The sequence below is a fragment of the Buteo buteo genome, chromosome 9 (assembly GCF_964188355.1).
Source record: "Buteo buteo chromosome 9, bButBut1.hap1.1, whole genome shotgun sequence".
Lineage (NCBI taxonomy): Eukaryota > Metazoa > Chordata > Aves > Accipitriformes > Accipitridae > Buteo > Buteo buteo.
In genome coordinates, this window is record NC_134179.1 from 14299219 (window position 1) to 14317082 (window position 17864).

The 17864-nt window shown below is 41.3% G+C and overlaps 1 protein-coding gene across 4 annotated transcripts in view; it reads left to right on the forward strand.

Annotated features, from left to right (window-relative positions):
- Window positions 1-17864, forward strand: part of PLCB1 (phospholipase C beta 1) — a 412787-nt gene that overhangs the window by 98789 nt on the left and 296134 nt on the right. For all 4 annotated transcript variants that reach the window (XR_012651612.1, XM_075035449.1, XM_075035451.1 and 1 more), the window contains exon 3: window positions 12364-12432. Coding sequence is in view for 3 of the 4 variants with exons in the window: in XM_075035449.1 (XP_074891550.1) it covers window positions 12364-12432 (69 nt within the window). In the remaining variant the exon portion in view is untranslated. The remainder of the gene's footprint in view (window positions 1-12363; window positions 12433-17864) is intronic.

The following is a 17864-nucleotide window of genomic DNA, read 5'->3' on the forward strand; positions in this document are numbered from 1 at the left end:
TTTGTCTGCTGGTATAGCACAGGGGGAAGAATGTGGCCATTGAGAGTTGCTGTTGAGTTACTGCACTAGGAACTATGTACATTTGAAGAAGCAAAATATGATTTGTCTTATGACAAACTGATGCTTTCTTATGCTGATGTTGTGCACTCACCTAAAGTGTTTCTCATCTGTTTGGCTGTACTTGGACATCTTCTCTGATACTGTTTGTGTACTTCATCCTCCTTGAGAGGAGCCAATCGTCTTGGATCTGGCCGGGAAAAGCTTTTCTTTGTGTGTGTGTGCAACTTCTGCTGCTTTTTTTTGATGTTCACATAAAGAGCCTGTAAGTATAAATCTTCTTTGGGATAAACCTCCATTGAAATTGTTGGGAGTATCAAGACCTACAAAATAAGCCACTTATGAATTAGTATTTAATGAATTATTCACTTACCTGTGCCATGGTAACTTTATAGAGAAAGTTGTATGGTGATTGGAATAGTGGGAGGTCAAGGATTTGGGTGTAAATAAATATGATTCCTTGAGTTCTATACTATAGAAAAATATCTTCTGTGTTAGTTCTATGGTTTTGGATATTGTTTAGTGCATGTATTATTTTCATATTCAGAAACATGTCAAACTCCATTTTAAAAGTGATTTTTGCTTTCAGTATCTAAAGAAAAATGTTCCTAATTTTGCCCATACTTATTAGAATCTATATAGCTCAGTTCTTAATTCTTTCTAGATTAAATAGCTCTTCTTCCTCTCAACTGATTATACAATGCATATATTTATAGACAATAATCATACCCCTCTTAGCCTTCCTTTTGCTGTTTTGTGGAAGCCAAGCTCTTTTAGTCTTCTCTAGTAAGAGCATACTCCCAGTTCTGTGATTGCTTTTGAAACCCTGTCTATACCTCCAAGTTAAATTCACCTCTGAGTACTGGTGACCAGAGTTTTTCATGATGATGTGTCAATTCTGGCTCATGTAATTAATCAAAATTCAGGCAGAGAAGATCTTCAGAGCTTCCTATGCCAAGAAAAAAATTTATCAGCTTTCTAGATATGATCTGGCTAGCAAGCTCATGTGGCCTCTTATTTTTTTTGTTGTTTTACCGTCATATTATTATATTCCTTTCATCATCTGATCTAAAGCCTTGCCTACCAGACTAATGTGCCTGCAGCTTCTGCGGTCATTTCCCCTCCTTTCCATTTTCTAAAATGTAGATATTTTAGGTTTTCTTCAGTCTCCAGGTCTGGTACAGTTTAGGGTAAGACCAGGATGATTTATTTAAAAAATCTGTTGAGAAATCTTCACCTTGTAATAACAGATATGCTAGCAAAATAACTGATCCCAAGCGATTTTTTTGTCTTGGGGAGAAATCTTGACAACATGTCTTTTAGTGCAGTTTCAGCTTTAAATACACCCCAGAAACCAGACCGTGGACCCTAAAAGCATGAATTGCCTTTATTTACGAAGGTCGATTTTGTGAGTTTTCAGCTATTGTCATTAATGCTTAAGTGTCGTGTTGTAGCTGGAGTCTCCAGTTGGACGTGTGCCTGGACTGTGGATTTTCCAGTTAACTAACACATGCCAGGGCCTTAGCTAGAGAAGTTGGCAGGAATATACATTCTGCTTCTGTACAGTTTTCAGTTGATTATCCTTTTACCTTATCCAACCACGGAAGTCACAGGCGTGTAAGTAGGGCACATATTACTATGTTGAGCCTTAACCTTAAAACTTCTTGCGTTATGTAGGGAGCAGAGCAACTCCAAGATCCTAATCTCTCAATTTTGTTAAATTTAGATATGTAAAAAGTATTTATTGTTTTAATATAAAGAAGCCAAAAGCTTTGGGCTGTTGACATGAATTAAATGTGCTGTCTGCAAACCCCTCTACAAAAATCAACCAGTCAGAAAGAAAACCATTCCAGAACAGTGTAGTTCTGCCAAAACCACCCTCATCTGCTGAAGTCTTTTCTAAAATCATATAATCAGAGCCATAAATATGTTGATATTCTTTTAAATGCATCGAACTTAGGCTGTGTGAGTAGAAAAGGACTTTTACAGAAGAAGTTCAAAGGACTTGATCTTGTTCAATCTTGGAAAAATCTTCTGTTGATTGCCAGGAGATTTGCCTGAGGAGGAGCTGCAATGTCAGGTGCAGTGGTAGGGTGGTGCAGGGCAGTAGGCAGGAGTTGTACAGTGGCTCTTCCACCTGAGATGAAAGTCTCTGCTCCAGCCGTTCACTATTTGGGGCACTCTGCTGAAAGTAATGCACCTTATTTGCTTCAAAAGAAAAACCATAATGCTGGTCGATGCAGTCTGTGCTCCCTTGTTAGCATGAAATAGTAGCAGAAGAACATCACCCCCAAAATATGATATGGCTCTTTCTGGGAAGGTGTTCAGTCATCATAAGCACACATGATTATGACTTTTGGTACAGAAAGAGAAGTTTCTTAATAGAAATACTGCTTTTTTCATCTGCTGCTTAAAATTTCAATTCACTGTACTTTTCCTTGCTACTCTGAAGCTAAAAATTACCAGGTTGTTCTCACTTATGTGAATAAAAATCAGTCAAGTACCTTTATGAAGGCTGCCTACAATATGCTTTGTATTTTCTTTTGAAGCAGGTCCTCCCCCAGCTGCTTTTCTTTTTTGAATATGGCCAGACCTCATCAGTTCTCCTTTTCCTCCTGTTTGCTACCCAGTAGTGTGAGTGGGATGAGCAGCTCCACGAGAGCAATTTTAGCAGAACCAAACCAATTCCAACTGCTACGTTCGAGGTGCTTGTACCCATGCAACTCCCACTGGCAGCTGCTAGAAAACAAAGTTGTTTAGATGAGAAACTTTTGAGCCACTGGTGTGCCTGTATTGCCCTGAACTTGAGACAAGCTCCTGTTGGTGTGGGATTTGCCGTTGTGTCGCAGCGTAGCGCGGTGGGATGCAGCTTCTGAAGGAGTCTCGGATGAGCTCCTCGAAACATTTAAAACAAGAAAGCAGCTGTACAGCTTGTCCACAGCTGGCTGGCCACGGGAGGGAGCATGCTCTAATGGGAAACTAAATGAGCGGGGACCTGTTTCTAGCTCTGCCGGGGAATGATTTCTCACTTGGTTTATGACACATTGCTTATAACCAGATTTGTCTGTGCACGGATTTCTCTAAAAAACATCAGATTCCTGTTGCTGTAAAGTTCCTAACTCTTGTGTAACAAGCTTGTATCCAACTCTGACTCTCCAGGGTATGCTGCCTTTCCTGGAAAGGTAGAGCACCAGTAGTTAAGAGTCTGATGCAAAGGCAGCAGCGTGGTAAGGAGACTGCACGCTAATGGGTGTGCTACTAAGATACGAAGATACATCTCCAGCATTGCCACTGATTTCCTTTGTTCTGCTAGGAGATTACTTCACATACCTGTTTCTCATTTTGTCCACTGATTGTCTTGTGTATTTAGGCTGTAAGATTAAGGATAGTGGCTTGGCTTTGTGGAGTATATACTGGTACTCTGACTAACAGGGGAAGTAATTACTTTTATATACCAAGCTGAGCTTATACCCAGTCAAGCAGTAGTGACTTTGGACTAGAACTGTAGCTTCAGATGTGGATGAAGAGGGGGCAGACTGAAGTCTTACCTGTTGTTATGGAAATCTTTTATTTTTCCAGTGCATTACTTTTAAAATCTGAGATGATTGCTGATCATAACACACTGACTCTTTGGTGTGTCCTTCACCTATTTGTGCCAGTCAGTTTGCTGTGATGAAGGCAGGTAGCAAATCTTTTCATCTGCGTGTTCTTCTTCTTCCCAACTATTTCTTTGCACTAAGACTTGTGTTGCGAAATCTATGCGCCAGTTTCTAGGCTGCTTAGCCACAGTGTCTGTAAATCCAAGTAAATGAAATTTTCCTTAATGAAGCAGCAAAGAACTATATGCATAGGTGCAGAAGACTTGTTTTGCTTCCATTATTAAAAGGGTACTTAGCATGAAAATTCCTTCTCATTTTTTTTCCTAATAGCCCAGTGCTTCATATAAACTGCAGACTGTTTTCCCTCTACTAGAAAATGTTGCTGTTATGTCTCCAGGGATACATTGGAGAGACTGAGCTTTATTAAGATAGCAAAAACTTTTCAGTTTGTGGCTTACTCTTCTGTAGGACTGCTTGCTATAGCCTTTCAGTAGGGATGTCATGTAACTTGGCACTTCAAGAAGAATGTGCAAGCAAAGAAACTTTGCAAAGTATTTGAAGCTCATTCCCAGAGCATTTGAGTCAAATTATAAATACTAGTTCTTGCCTTGCAGTTGCTGAGGTCCTCCGACTCTTTTTGAGTTAAGAACAATTAATGACCACCCAGATGACGCTTAGCTCAGGTTCAAATTTGCAGATAATTCATTTTGCGTTGTAAGAAGTCAGTCTGTTCAAGTGATTTTTGAAAAATTTCCATGCCCTTTGATACCAACCCCCTTGAAATTGTTTGCTTGGAGAAGATTATCCCACCATGCAGTTAGAGTTGATTGTAGTTGTGGTCACCTCACCAGGTGCTTTAACCAAGAGTGCTGGGACAGTCACCTAGGGAGCCAGGTGTAATGGGGTCCCAAGTGCATCACTTTCCTCCTTGTCTAATGAACCATGTTTATTTTCTTGCAGAAGGCAGAACAGGAGAGGCTGAGGAAGCAAGCCAAGGAGCTTCTCTGGAGAGGGCTGGCTGGGAACTCACTGGGGAGGGAGGGTGGTGGGAGTCAAAGCTGTACTCTGAATTGGACGAAGCACTAACCTTAACCATTCAGTTGCCTGAATGAATTGGGGCTGAATGCCACGAGTTGTAAAGAGGGCATGTGTCTGCCTGGACTATTTGGTCAGAAATGCTAGTCCAGACCTAAGGTGCTCGTGTGGCCAAAGCAATGTTTTTAAAACCATCCCTTCTTGTTGGCCAAGCGGCTGCACTCTGTAAGAGGAGCACATCTACATTTCTTGCTTCCATCTCCATCACTCCTTGCCTTAAGGGATGCCTCTTAGCACCATAGGTAGCAGAAGAAATGGCAGAGCACCTCCACCAGCTCTGGGGGGAGATACAGTGCTGATGATGACAAACAGCTCCCCACTTAAAATGATACTCAAGAGAGAAAGGTCCAGAAGTTGAACTTCCCCTTTGCGTATGGTGGAATGTGCCCAGCCTCATGCTCTGAATAGGCCTGAAGTGGATGGGGCTGTGGTGATTTTCTGCCAGTGTTTATTGGCCAGAAAGGAAGAGCTTGAAAATAAGTGATTTTGAGTGAAGTAGTGAGGGCAGCAGAGTGTTTTCTGTCTCTCTTGCCCCTCAGGAGTAGCTGTGCCTCTTGCTGTTTTTTTTTTCATTGTGGGTGCCAGGATAGTGGATTTGTTTTGGGCTTTGGATTTTGAAATAGAAGTTTAGAAGGCAGAGAATTCAGGAATTGCTTTAACCAAGTTGGAACACACAGAAAGTTTTAATAACCCTTTGGGAAGCCAATGGCTAATCTAGACATATGCATCCAGTTTAACCAGAGTATTTGTTCCATTATTTGAATGCCTTGCAATTGCTTCTTCATAACCTTTGTGAGGAGGGTATCACCTGCAAGGAGCTAGAAGAGGTCTGGTTGTTTTGGGCAGGCTAGAAAGCTACAGCATTAATATAATCATTTTCAATGGCTTGTTAAAAAGAGTAGGTGGGAAGGTGATAAAATATTTTGAACTTGTGAAGAACAACTTTATGCAGGTAAAAACTTTGCTATTGTCAGAGTTCTATCACTGACTTCAGTATGTACGTGCTACTGTGCTGCTTGCTTATTGACACAGCTGATGATTTTGATGCCTGATAATTGAATTGTGTGCTGCCAGGAGCAAGCATGGAGACAGTTTCTTCAGGGACTGACTCTCTCTAGTGGGATGCAGCTTATGAATTATATAACGGGACTTTCAGGGAAACACAGCGCTACCTTAGCTCAGCTCCAATTAATGTCATTGACAGCCTTGCTATTTCTTCTTGTAGCCCTTGATACAGGTTTCTGTTAAATCAGCCTCACCCGTTCTCCACAGTTTGCCTTTGGGATGAGGAGACAAATCGCTGTGTTTCATTCAATTTGTTCTTAATGATAACGGGGAAAAATAGGTATGTTTTTAATAGGGACTTATATATGACATCACCTACCTATGGAAGCATCCTTTCTAAATTAGCGCTGAACGTTCACTCTCACTGCAGAGAATTTCAGTCCTGGAATTAATCTGAGTGTGGCTGATTGATCAGGACACTGTCAAAATCTCTGAAACCTGAATGAAGTGTATTCTATAAATCGTTGTAAATTACTGTGTTTGCATACACATTTACTCTGCATCTATAGGGCCAGATACTTCTTTAGCATAACTTGTAATTGTTCCCGATCAGATTCACTCATAGTTTTATTTTAAATAACATTTTTAAAATGTAGAATAAAAATAAAAGTAACTCAGAACTGCATAGTTTTTTTACTTCAAGAAATATTCAATGTTTTCATGTTCAGAAAATGATAAAATGGAGTCTTCCAATGTTAAAGAAACATTTCATTATAATTAACTATTCCCAATAGAAGATGTTGTTTAAGTCTCTGTTTGAAGTTTGTTTCTGCAAAATGGCCTTTTCCCTTTGAAAACTTTCACCAGATGTTGCCATCCAGTAGCACTAAATGGAGCTTGTTTACAAAACTGGCTTAGTTTGTCAAAGTTTAGTTTGCTAGCACTGTATCAGACAAAATTTGAAGGCAGTGTTGTGTCTTCTGTTAGATGGACTGGTAATATTTAGAAGAGTTAGTTAAGCTTTCAGGCACACAGTTTCTTCTTCAGATTTGAAACTAGAAGCAACAGATTTCAAAGCTAAGTGGAAAATGAGTTTTAAGAGTTTAATTAGGTGTGCATCAGTTTGACCGTATCCCTAAACAGCAATGGCTACAGCAATATGACTGTGAGAACTGTGCTCCACAGTTGCCGGCAGCACGCACCAACACTTCATACAATGGGAAAAAAGAACATCTGACCAGAAGGGATGTAGAAATTGAGGTTGAACAAACACAGGTCAGAGCAATGCAAGACGACTCAGCCACAGTGAGTACTTGGAGCCTTTTGTTAGGCATATAAGTAATTAGATATTGGGACCAACTAACCCATGCAGCTGTTGTAATGCACACCCACTTCTGCTACGTCTCCTTGACATAGTTTTTGTGAAATTCTGTAGAACACTTGATCCCACTCTCAGCCCGGCGTGCTGCCAGTGGGTCTTCAGCAGAGCTCCCCAGTGGGATCGATGAGGAATCCTGCTTTGTAGCTGGGGTTACATCACAAGCAAGTTCCCAAGACACTGTGATTCACTTGGCATCGTTTGGGGCAGTTTAAAATTGGACTGAGCCAGATCCTCAGCTGGTATAAATTGGTGTTACTATATTAAATTCAGACGGGTCTAATTATAAGTGCTCAAGCAGTAACTGAGGGTTGCACAATTCATTGCTTTTGTGAGTGTGTGCTCACCCGTAACAGTGAGATTGCACAATCTAGCCCTATATGAATGCATCTCTGTCTCAGCTGCTAATTGAAAACAAACATGGTAGGATTAATAATTCAATTCTCTGGAATTTCTGTATTATAAATTACTGGAGTGATCTACGACTTGCATTAGGAGATGTTACTCTATTGCAAGATTAGTAAGTCCTAACAGCAATGACTAAAGGTCTCTAAGCAGGGAAAAGTTGGACTTGCAGAGGTTTTTTTGTTTGGTGGGTTTTGTGTTCGGTTTTCTTTTTCTTTTTTTCTTTTTTTTTTTTTCCTTTTTCCAGTTGCTATGGCTTTTGTGCCTCACAAGGCAGAGTGCAGTTTCCAAGCCTGCATGGAGGAAGTCAGCAGCAAAACTCCTGTTGACTTAAGCAGAGGAGGGCTTGGGCTGTTTTGCTGCACAGGAAATGGGGTATTTTTCTCTCCAGTATTTAAGTGTATTTTCCCTTTACAAAAGTCTGCCCATGTTTTGCAGTAGAGAGATAGGAAATTGTCTTTTTTCTCATTTGTGAGGAAGTTGCTCTCTGTCCTCTTAATTAGTTGTTTGAAAGATGAAAGCAAGTGCCCAGGGGTCAGGGAATTCCAGGAGGTTTGGTATTTTTGAATCAAGGAACTTCTAAGAAATGGCACATTATGAATTCTGATTTATCCAAGCCCTGCTGAATGCTGCCTGCAGAGGCACTTTGTGGATGCATATCCTGCTCTTGTCTACTTAATTTAGAGCATAGGCTACAGTACCTATCGGGCTATTGCTTCTGCAGACCTGAACATACATATCAAATGTACTTCTGGAAGCTGGACCATTCCTTTCTGATACCTGATGGTGGTTGAGACTTTGGACTCTATTTTCCTGTGGCTTCCATAATTAGTCGCCTAGGAGAGAACCCCCACAAATTAAGTGGTCTGGTCAAATAGAGATATAAAGGATTATAGGGATAGGATTATAAAACCGTCTTTCTGCGTCAGCGAGGTAGCAGTGCAGCAAGGCCATAAGATGAATGTTTAGGGGGTCAACCTTTCCTACAGCCATGCCAGCTGGTCTTGTCAAAGTAGCCCCACAAAACTCCACTCTTCCATATTCTTCTTAGACTGTCCTTGCTAGGTCTTAGGTCCTCAGGCTATCACATTTTCTGCAAGCAGCTTGGTGGCATGCAAGCGGCTTGAAAGTAGTAGTCAAAACTCCGAAACAACCCTATTCCTCCTCATCCATCCGGGAGGGTGCAGACCTGAGCAGGGTTGTTCAGGTTCCTTTTACTGTCCTTGGGGGTGCTGGTCATTGCCTTTTCCTTTTCTGTATCTCTTTCTAATGTGTGCTATTCCATTTAAAAGGGTCTTTTTATGTTTGTGTTATGGGAGGTCTAGTTGCACTTTTCAGAGTGTATAAATGATTAATTCTGCTGTTTTTTTTTTTATTAAAAAAGCTAAAATGCCAGACCAATCCAACCAAAAAAACTTCTGAAATTCACTCTGTGTGTGGCTCAGCATCTTTGTTTAAGATCCATTTTTCTTCAGCATCTTTCATTTCTCTCGTGTTTGCTGCTAAAGCCTTTGTCTGTAGTGCTTGTCAGTCCTTTTATTCAGCAAAATCTTATTTTTACATGCTCTACATGTGCCTGTAGCTTCTGTGGAATGTTTCACAGTGGGCTGGAGACCACTTCAGGGTGTGAGTATCATTTGTTGTATATATAAGCCCTGGCCTCTCAGCCCGAAGGCCATGTTCTTGTCCGATAACAGCAAATCTGGGCATATCCGCCCTTGCTGAGTGCATCGTCTGTAGATCTGAAGTGCCATCGTCTCCATGCTCCGCTCTGCACGTTGCTCTGTGCATTTCTGCTGATGGACTTTCAGCCTGTCTCTGCCCTGTCTTGGCTTTCCTTTGCTTGATGTTCACAGAATATGCTGGCTTTCAGCCCTGGTTTTCTTTCCAATTTCTTGCCTTTTGCATGGTGTTGTCTGGTGTCCTTCTCACTGTAATTATGTCATGACTCTTCTGTTTCCCACCTTAGTTCTTGCTCTGAGAGTGATAAACCCAAATGTAGCTCTGCCATGTTTCATTATTTTCACTTCTGCCAGTATCTAAATGGACGCATGCATTGACTCAAAGATAAACCCTCCAGTGTGCCATTTTCCTGTTTTATTTGAAGTTGCACCTGCTGCAATACCTGCATACAGAGCTATTTCATAGTGCTTCTTTGGCTTTTTTCTCTCTGATTACTTTTTTTTTTTTTTTTCTGTGTTGCCTTCTACTGGTATATCCCAGGTGGTAACATGATGTAAGTGGCACTGTTATGTTTCACAGAAACAACTTGAGAGAGTAACAGAGTCATTCTCTTCTCCCACCACTTCTTTAAAAGAAAAGCGAGGGGGAACAAATTCTGTTTTAATTGAAAAATAATTTGTAGCATCTCCACAAGCACTAGGAGTATCATGCTGCATTTTGAGATGCAAATGTGACATGGACTAGATTTCAGAAGAAGTAAAATACATGGAGACGTATTTGCACTACTCCAGCATTGCTGGGACTCGAGACATAAATTCCACTGAGAGAGGAATGATATGAATGTGGGAATGTTATTGTAAAACCCAGGGACAGATCTGTGGCTGGTAAAAATCAGTATTCTTTTTTTACCATTGTAATCATTTCCTTTTGGTGAGGAGCAGAACCCATCCAGGCCTGGAGACCAGTCACGTTGGGAGATAGAGAGCTAGTGCTTTCTGTCCTATGCAATTTTTAGATATTCCTTATGCAGTTGTCTCATCAAATAGTGAGAAATTACCAAGACTTTGGTGCACTAAGGGCTTTTCTGCACTCAGAGTATTGAACTTTGCCCTAACTCCTGATGTCAGTTGTGCTCGTGCTGGGCAGGATAAGGGTCAGTGTAGTTTAGATCTGGGAACAAGATCAGCTTCAAACTGGACCTGAACGTTGGGTTTACAAACCCATCAGGTGCTCCTGAGTTGGAACAGGGGCAGCTGTAGACAAGCTTTTATGCACAGCAATTAGCAGTCCACCTGAGAGGCTGCAGCATGGTCAGAAGAGTGCTTGTGTCCATATGCCTTGTGTATTAGTGTAGTTTGGGTTATTTCCTAAGGAAGTTTACAAAATACCACCTTTTACAATCCTGCCTGTACTTCTTTCTAATCCCTGCAATTTTTTATACCCTTGTCCTCTTTCAGGCAAGAGCAAAAAATAAAGATTTCAAAAGTGCAAGTTTTCCCTAAACAGGCTAGATGAAGAGGGACAAAAATGCTCATGCCAATTCAGCAGGCACTACAACAGAAGGCAATTAGGATTGATATAGGGGACAGAAGGGAATGTGATGAATGAAAGGGCATATGAAAATTTGGTGGTAAAGCTTATGTCTTAGTAGCCAACAAAGGTCTACAAGAGTTGTGGAGGAGTGGGTCCCTTAAAATGAAAAAGAAATAAGGATACAAAGTAACCCATGGCAAAATAACAAGTCCATGAGAAATTTTTTTTTTCTTTTCTCCTTGGAATTAAAAAAAATGTTGCAGCTGTGTCCGGCACAGAGATTTCAAATTCTCTGCACAGTATTTGCAATTACTACTGGAAGGCTGAAATGCATTGAACTGGTGTAGCTCTATTTGCAGCATGGTCACACTCCTGCTGAAGTACTTTTAGACTATATTTAGTACGTAATTGAGCCATGCTAACATGGGCTATTAGTCCAAATGCTAGTGTAACTGAGGTGGACAGTATTAAGATGTGCTTTAAGATTGTCAAGTAATGCTAAATCAGGTCAGATGTTCTTGCTGTGTCTCGCAGGACAGTTGGTGTTGCTGCTGTCAAAGCAAGAATACTGCCGTGTGGATGTGCGTGCCTGCAAGGGAGCCAGCAGCTGGGAATCGCACTGCTCCAGTCTCCAGCATCCTTCCTCCTTCCAAACACTCCCTGCCCATAAATGTTGAGGCATTCAAGAAAGAACCAACATGGCAACATCCAAAAATGCCCTGTTGCAGGATGAGATAGGGGAAAATGGTGTTGGCTGAAGGTTGTAATTTGCTGCGTGTTTGGACAGGTGAATGCTCCGTGCTGATCCCAGAGGGGTGGGTGCACCTCGCTGGGCTTGCACTGGCAGCCTCACCCAGGGCACCGTGGGCTCAGCTCAGCCCAGCTCTCATCCTTCCCATGTTGCCAGGCACCGGCAGGGAGGGTGGAGACCCGAGAGGTTATCGGTGAAAGGAGATTCTTCATGTTAAATTTGTATAGGGGAGGACAGGAATTTGCCTAACAGAAGCTGTCATCACGTGCCAGTTTTGTTCCAAGTATGGCATGTGTTGTATAACCCACAACTTGAGAATAACGTTATGAACTATGAAAGTACATGGGTTTTGTTGAGCAGCAGTCACTAAAATTGTTGGAACCTGTTATCATTGTAGGTATAACACTTCTTGGATTTTATGTGCACTTCTCAAAATGTTCTGGCAATAATAAAGGAGGTTTTCTATTGCAGAGGCAGGGTTTTCTGTTTGTAACATCACCTTTTTCACACTGTGGCTAGCATCAAAATGCTTAAATTGTATTAAACAGAAAAAAAAAGCACAGCAGCTGGTAGTTAATGATCAAGGAAATAAACTTGACTCATGGCTTCTATATATTCTGTATATCTTAAGAGAACTGCAGATTTTTAAGGAAACCAAGTTTATGTGTCTCAGGTCTTCGTATTACTATTCAAACAGCTTAAGTGCAACAGAGCACTCCTTGAAACTGTTTTCAGTTTGGACAGGCATCGCTGCAAACAGACAAACCCCTGACTGATGTGGGAAGTGAGGCATTGTTAACACAAGAAGCCTTTTTGACTAATGTAATAATTATCTGTGTTGCAATTTTTCCTTCTAGGAGACTGAGCTGCTAGATATCAGCCTTGTCAAAGATGCCAGATGCGGAAAACATGCCAGAGCTCCCAAGGTAGGAATTTTTGCTCTGTGCTTACATGTTACATTAATGACCTAGATAAAATAGAATGGGAATTATATGCAAGAATTTGAAATAATAAAAGTTCCCATAGCTAATAAGTATTTTGTCTTTTCTGATGAGAAGTGTTACAATTCTTGAGCTGTTGTCATTTGATTTTGTATATAAAATGCTGGTGGAAGCTCTGCTGGCAGTGAGGGAACAAAAATCCTGGTTTGTCAAGGTAAACTTACAGAAGTTCCTGACTTCCCTGATGGCAAGGAGCTGATAGTTGTTTAGGTCCGTGTTGCATTTTATGCTGCCTGTTTTCCTCTTTCAGTGCCTCTTGAGGTCAGAAAGAGTTTTGTGTTTGTTTTTTTTTTAAACTGTCATCAGAGAGGTCAGCATATCAGCTCCCTTAGGTCCGCTCTGATATATTGCATACTCCTTTGCTGTCTCTAAAGACAGTAGGTTGTAGATATATGGTCTCTCTGGTGTTTTTGTTTGGACAGACACTACACATGAGAGAAAAGCTGAAACACTCAGCTCTGGAAGCAAGATAGTGCCTCGGGGAATCACAGCAATGATAGGAAAAAAGGAGATCTCCCTAGGGGCCTGAAAGTATGGCTGGCCTTGCTGCTGCTTAGCTGCGGTTGAACCGGTGGCATTGAAACAGTCCAAAGGAATGCTTCTCCTACCCTCATCTGGGGGGAGGAAAATGACTGGGTCTGGATGGCCGTGGCTTCCGCGGAGCCTCCCGCCGGGCTCCCTCTTCCTTACATCCAGCCCTGGGTCAGGCCACAGCCCCACGGGCTCCTCAGCCCCTTGAGGGTAGGCATTAGAAATGGAAAAGATTGCTTCTCTGTGTCAGAATGTGATTGCATTTATCTCTGAACAGACTATTCAAATTTGGTTTTCAAAGCTTTCCATGTACTGTTGGCAGCATTTTAAAGGCTGAGTTATAATTGAAATGCAACAGAAGTACTTTATGACATCCACATTAATACCAAATGAGTTCACCATGATTAATGGTTCTATGATGAATAGCAATAAAGTATTAACAATGTCTAGAACATTATTTTAAAATGCTAGCTGCTTTACAGAGGACATTCATGTTCTTCTAACAAAATGTTTTTAGCTAAAATTTATGCATAGCTATTGCCTCGGTGACTTTTATTTATTAGGTTACATAAAGGCTGTTTTCGTTACAACATGTTACGCATTTGACAGCAGTGGCATTAAATGAAGGGTATGAGAAAATCCTGACTTTTAGGGTGGTGAAATGCACCACCTGTGTGAATGAGTTTGCTTTTTGTCATTGATTTGTGTGTGGGCAGAATGAAAACAGCACCTGGGTTGGCTGTTGATAGGATCTTGCAAATGGTGTGAAATAAAACGCTCATTTTGGGGCCAGTCATGTGGGTTTTGCTTTGATCCACGTTGTGGGGCTGAGCAAAGAGGTGTTGACTGCAGGTGAGCGAATGTTGCAGAAGCCCTGTTTGTGTCATGTCACAGAAGATCTAAAACTCATATAGCAGCGGGAAGGCTTGGCTCTAAGTCAAGCAGTAGCAGCTTGTGATTGCATGGAGGTTTCTAGTAAAAACCATGGTATATTGGCTTAAGAGAGCAGCACCACGTATGCATGATACTTGTCAAAGTTCCCAGCTTTTCAGAGGCTCTTTTCCACAGCTCTACTTCCAGGTGGGAGCAACACTTGCTCTCAGGTGAGCAAAAATAATGAACTATGGTTAGGGGTAGTTCCTGTGTTGGAAAGCAAGCTTCCCTCTTGTAGTGTGCAAAGAAGTCATTCACAATCTGCTCATTGCATGGTAGAAGTGTGATGCACGTTGTGATTATGTTGTGATGATGACTCTGAGCTGTATCCAGCAGAATGGCTCTGGTGTGGTTCACTGGTACCTGCAGAGCCCCAGCCTGTGGTATAAGCTGCAGACATGGAATGGAGTTTAGCTGCCTCAGCAACAAATACTTCTTACTGCCGTGGTACTACTTAACGTAGGTTTATTAGCTATACCAGAAGTTAATCTCCCATGATTTGGTGGGATCATCACTGACTTTGGAGCTTGCTTCCTGTAGTAGCCTTGCCAGGCAGACAGGACAGCATGCTGTTGGGCATTGATGCAGCTTTCACTGTAAAAAAAGAGATTTAGGTGATTTTCTTTTTGTTCCCCTGCCGCCCCTCCCTCTGCCAGTAGTCTTGGACAATTTTTATACTGCATTAGGGGACTTTGACCAGTCTATGAAAATTTTGCAATCTATTTTCAGAATTACAACAGTGGATTTCATCTGTGGGTTGTCATTAAAAACTTAAGAAATTAATGGGAATCTTTAAACCTCATATAGTGTTTTTCTGATCTGCTACCTTTTGATAGAAATAAGTGTCATCTTTAATAAACCTTGACTTTTCTAGTAAATAAAAAAAATTAAATTATTTTTTATTTTTATAGTAAACTAAATTTCAGTGTCACTAACGACACCCATAGTAAGCTACCGGAACCTGTTAGGTGTGCTGCTAAAGAACAACATCAGTAAGTAATGGTTTTAGAGGACTATAAGCAGCCATAGTGTCCTGGTTTCAGCTGGGATAGAGTTAACTGTCTTCCTAGTAGCTGGTACAGTGCTATGTTTTGAGTTCAGTATGAGAAGACTGTTGATAACACTGATGTTTTCAGTTGTTGCTCAGTAGTGTTTAGACTAAAGTCAAGGATTTTTCAGCTTCTCATGCCCAGCCAGCGAGAAAGCTGGAGGGGCACAAGAATTTGGCACAGGACACAGCCAGGGCAGCTGACCCAAACTGGCCAACAGTGTATTCCATACCATGGGACATCCCATCTAGTTTAGGAACTGGGAAGTGGAGGCGGGGAATCGCCGCTCGGGGACTACCTGGGTGTCAGTCGGCAGGTGGTGAGCAATTGCCCTGCGCATCATTTGTACATTCCAATCCTTTTATTATTGCTGTTGTCATTTTATTAGTGTTATCATTATTAGTTTCTTCTTTTCTGTTCTATTAAACCGTTCTTATCTCAACCCACAGGTTTTGCTTCTTTTCCCAATTTTCTACCCCATCCCACTGGATGGGGGGGAAGTGAGTGAGCAGCTGCGTGGTACTTAGCTGCTGGCTGGGGTTAAACCACAACACATAGTTACCAAAAAACTTTCTTCCCCATCACTGTCTGGTATACACACTTCTTCCCCATATGCTGCCATATCCACCAGTGGGGATGTTTCTTTGGTAGCTTAATTAATATGCTAAGCTCTTGGTCTTTTTGGTGGCTAGAAACAGAGTCTGTTCTCATTCTGCATTCAGTGTACCTTCTGCACAACCATCAGTATTCTTAATTTCTGAAAAAGAGACAGAAACACAAAGTATTTCTCAGTTAGTTTCTCTTTCAGCCTTGTTGGTTGACATTCACTTTTCACAATATTTTTCTGTAAGTCCAGACATGCAAGAACAATCACAAAATATGTATGTTTGTTGTTGCATCTTCTAGTCATTACCATAAGGAAAAAAAAACCCAAAACCTTTTTCATTCTGCACTTTAAGAACACGTAAAGGTAGCATGAGGAATGAGCTGAGATCTCCTCAAAGTTAGTATGTTAGCACAAGGTTGCAGCTATGCGGGTGGTCAGCTCTGCTTGGCACTTGGAGTGCAAAACCACTTCTACTTCTCCAGCTTCTGCTTTGTGATGATTGCTAGAGTCTCTTGAAACCTCTCTCTTGTTCTTCCCGTTCCCTGGAGACTTAAGAGCAGAGCACCAACACTATTCCTGGCCATGACACCAGCATATGGGAGTAGCTCAGAAAGGCGTCTGCATCTGCAAAAGAAAGACCTTCCTGAGCAGACCTAAGGAATAGTTACTCAGAAGACCTGGATGAAACTACGTAGAGTAGCCCAGCACTAGACCAATGATGGTAATTATTACTTGCTCTCTCACACTTCAGGGTGCTGTAATGAATTTGCGGCTGCCTCTGAGAAGTGCTGTTACCATGTGGATGGTGTAGAAGCCTAGAGCCTCACCTCAGCTCCTCTGGGTGTAAGAGTGGCTTTGTGTTTATCTTTCTAGGAAACACAAAACTTTTTTTCATCCATGGCAGTGTCCACCAACTCTTCCAAATGGTGCTCAAGGCTGGGAAGATGAGACAAATTCAGGAGACTTGCACAAGTCTCTTGTCCTATTTTGGGTGCCTAATGGCACCCAAAGGGAATTTGTAGATTTAGGGGTTTAGGTAGACCCTGTGGTTCTTGGGCAGAGAGTCAGAATGGTTTTACAGTAAAGGAAGTGGGGCACAAAGATTAAAGGTTAGATCAGTCGGAGTGTTTAGGCATCTGAAAACAAGCCTGTATGTCTTTCATAGGAACTTAGGTTTCTGATGATGTAGAAGGGAGATCTTTAGTAGGTACCAAAACACTTGATGCTTGGGGGATGAGCAGATAGTCCTCTGACCCCAAATCAGTAAGTAGTTTACTCAAGTGACCCCTGTATTACTGAGAAGCTTCAGCATTGCTGCCTTTTTCCACATTGTCAGGGATCAGTCCCGTCTTCAGCTGCTATTTTCAGGAATGGTAAGACAGTTTTCCGTCTTAATGCAATGTATGTGCAAATCTCAGGTAGCACAGAGCACTGCAGCAGATCTCTAAATGAGAAGAAAAATGAAAGTAATGTTCTGAAGAGAACAAGAAAAGACTTATTAATTGTGTATATTAGGAGAAAGTGCCTGAATTCAAAATACAATGAAATTTATACAGAAGTGAGGGAATTATGAGATGATTATCAGGACTTTGCCTTTTTAGTAAGCGTTAGAATTGTTTAGGAAGAGAGCAAGAGAAATTTTGAGAATAGGAGATTAATATGCAGTTCATTTTTTCCTTTGGAACACATGACTGCCCATAAATTCAATGCAGCCCTTTTGAAGCATGGCATGCCTTTTCTCATAGCTTTCAGGGACTGAGAGCTGCCACTGGTGTCAGCAAGGGTGCAGCGTCAGGATGCTCAGGGCTCACATTTTTTGTATTTTGAAATACTGAAGGAATGTGAAAATCATTAGTAGCGATGAACAATTATTTATTTCTTTTATTTGCAAATTACCTGTTAGCACTCTCTCAAGCTTTGTTTTGATGTGCAGACAAATGAAGAGACATCTTTTCCCTTGTAAAGTTTAGTGAAGAGGTCTGCAAAATAAAATAACACGAAGAGTGAAGAGAAACATACACTTTTGTACAATGAGACATAGAAATAGCTCTGAATATTCACATACCTTCTGTGAAGCATGGAAGTGCCACTCAAAAGAGTGTCCATGTTCTTAAAAGGGAGACATAGCTAAAAATGTCACGCAGCAGTAAATACTGGTGAAAGGTTAAGTGCTGAAAATTTGGCAGCTGCAAGCATGCTCGCAAGACTAGGGAAGTCACACTTTTAACCATCTTGTA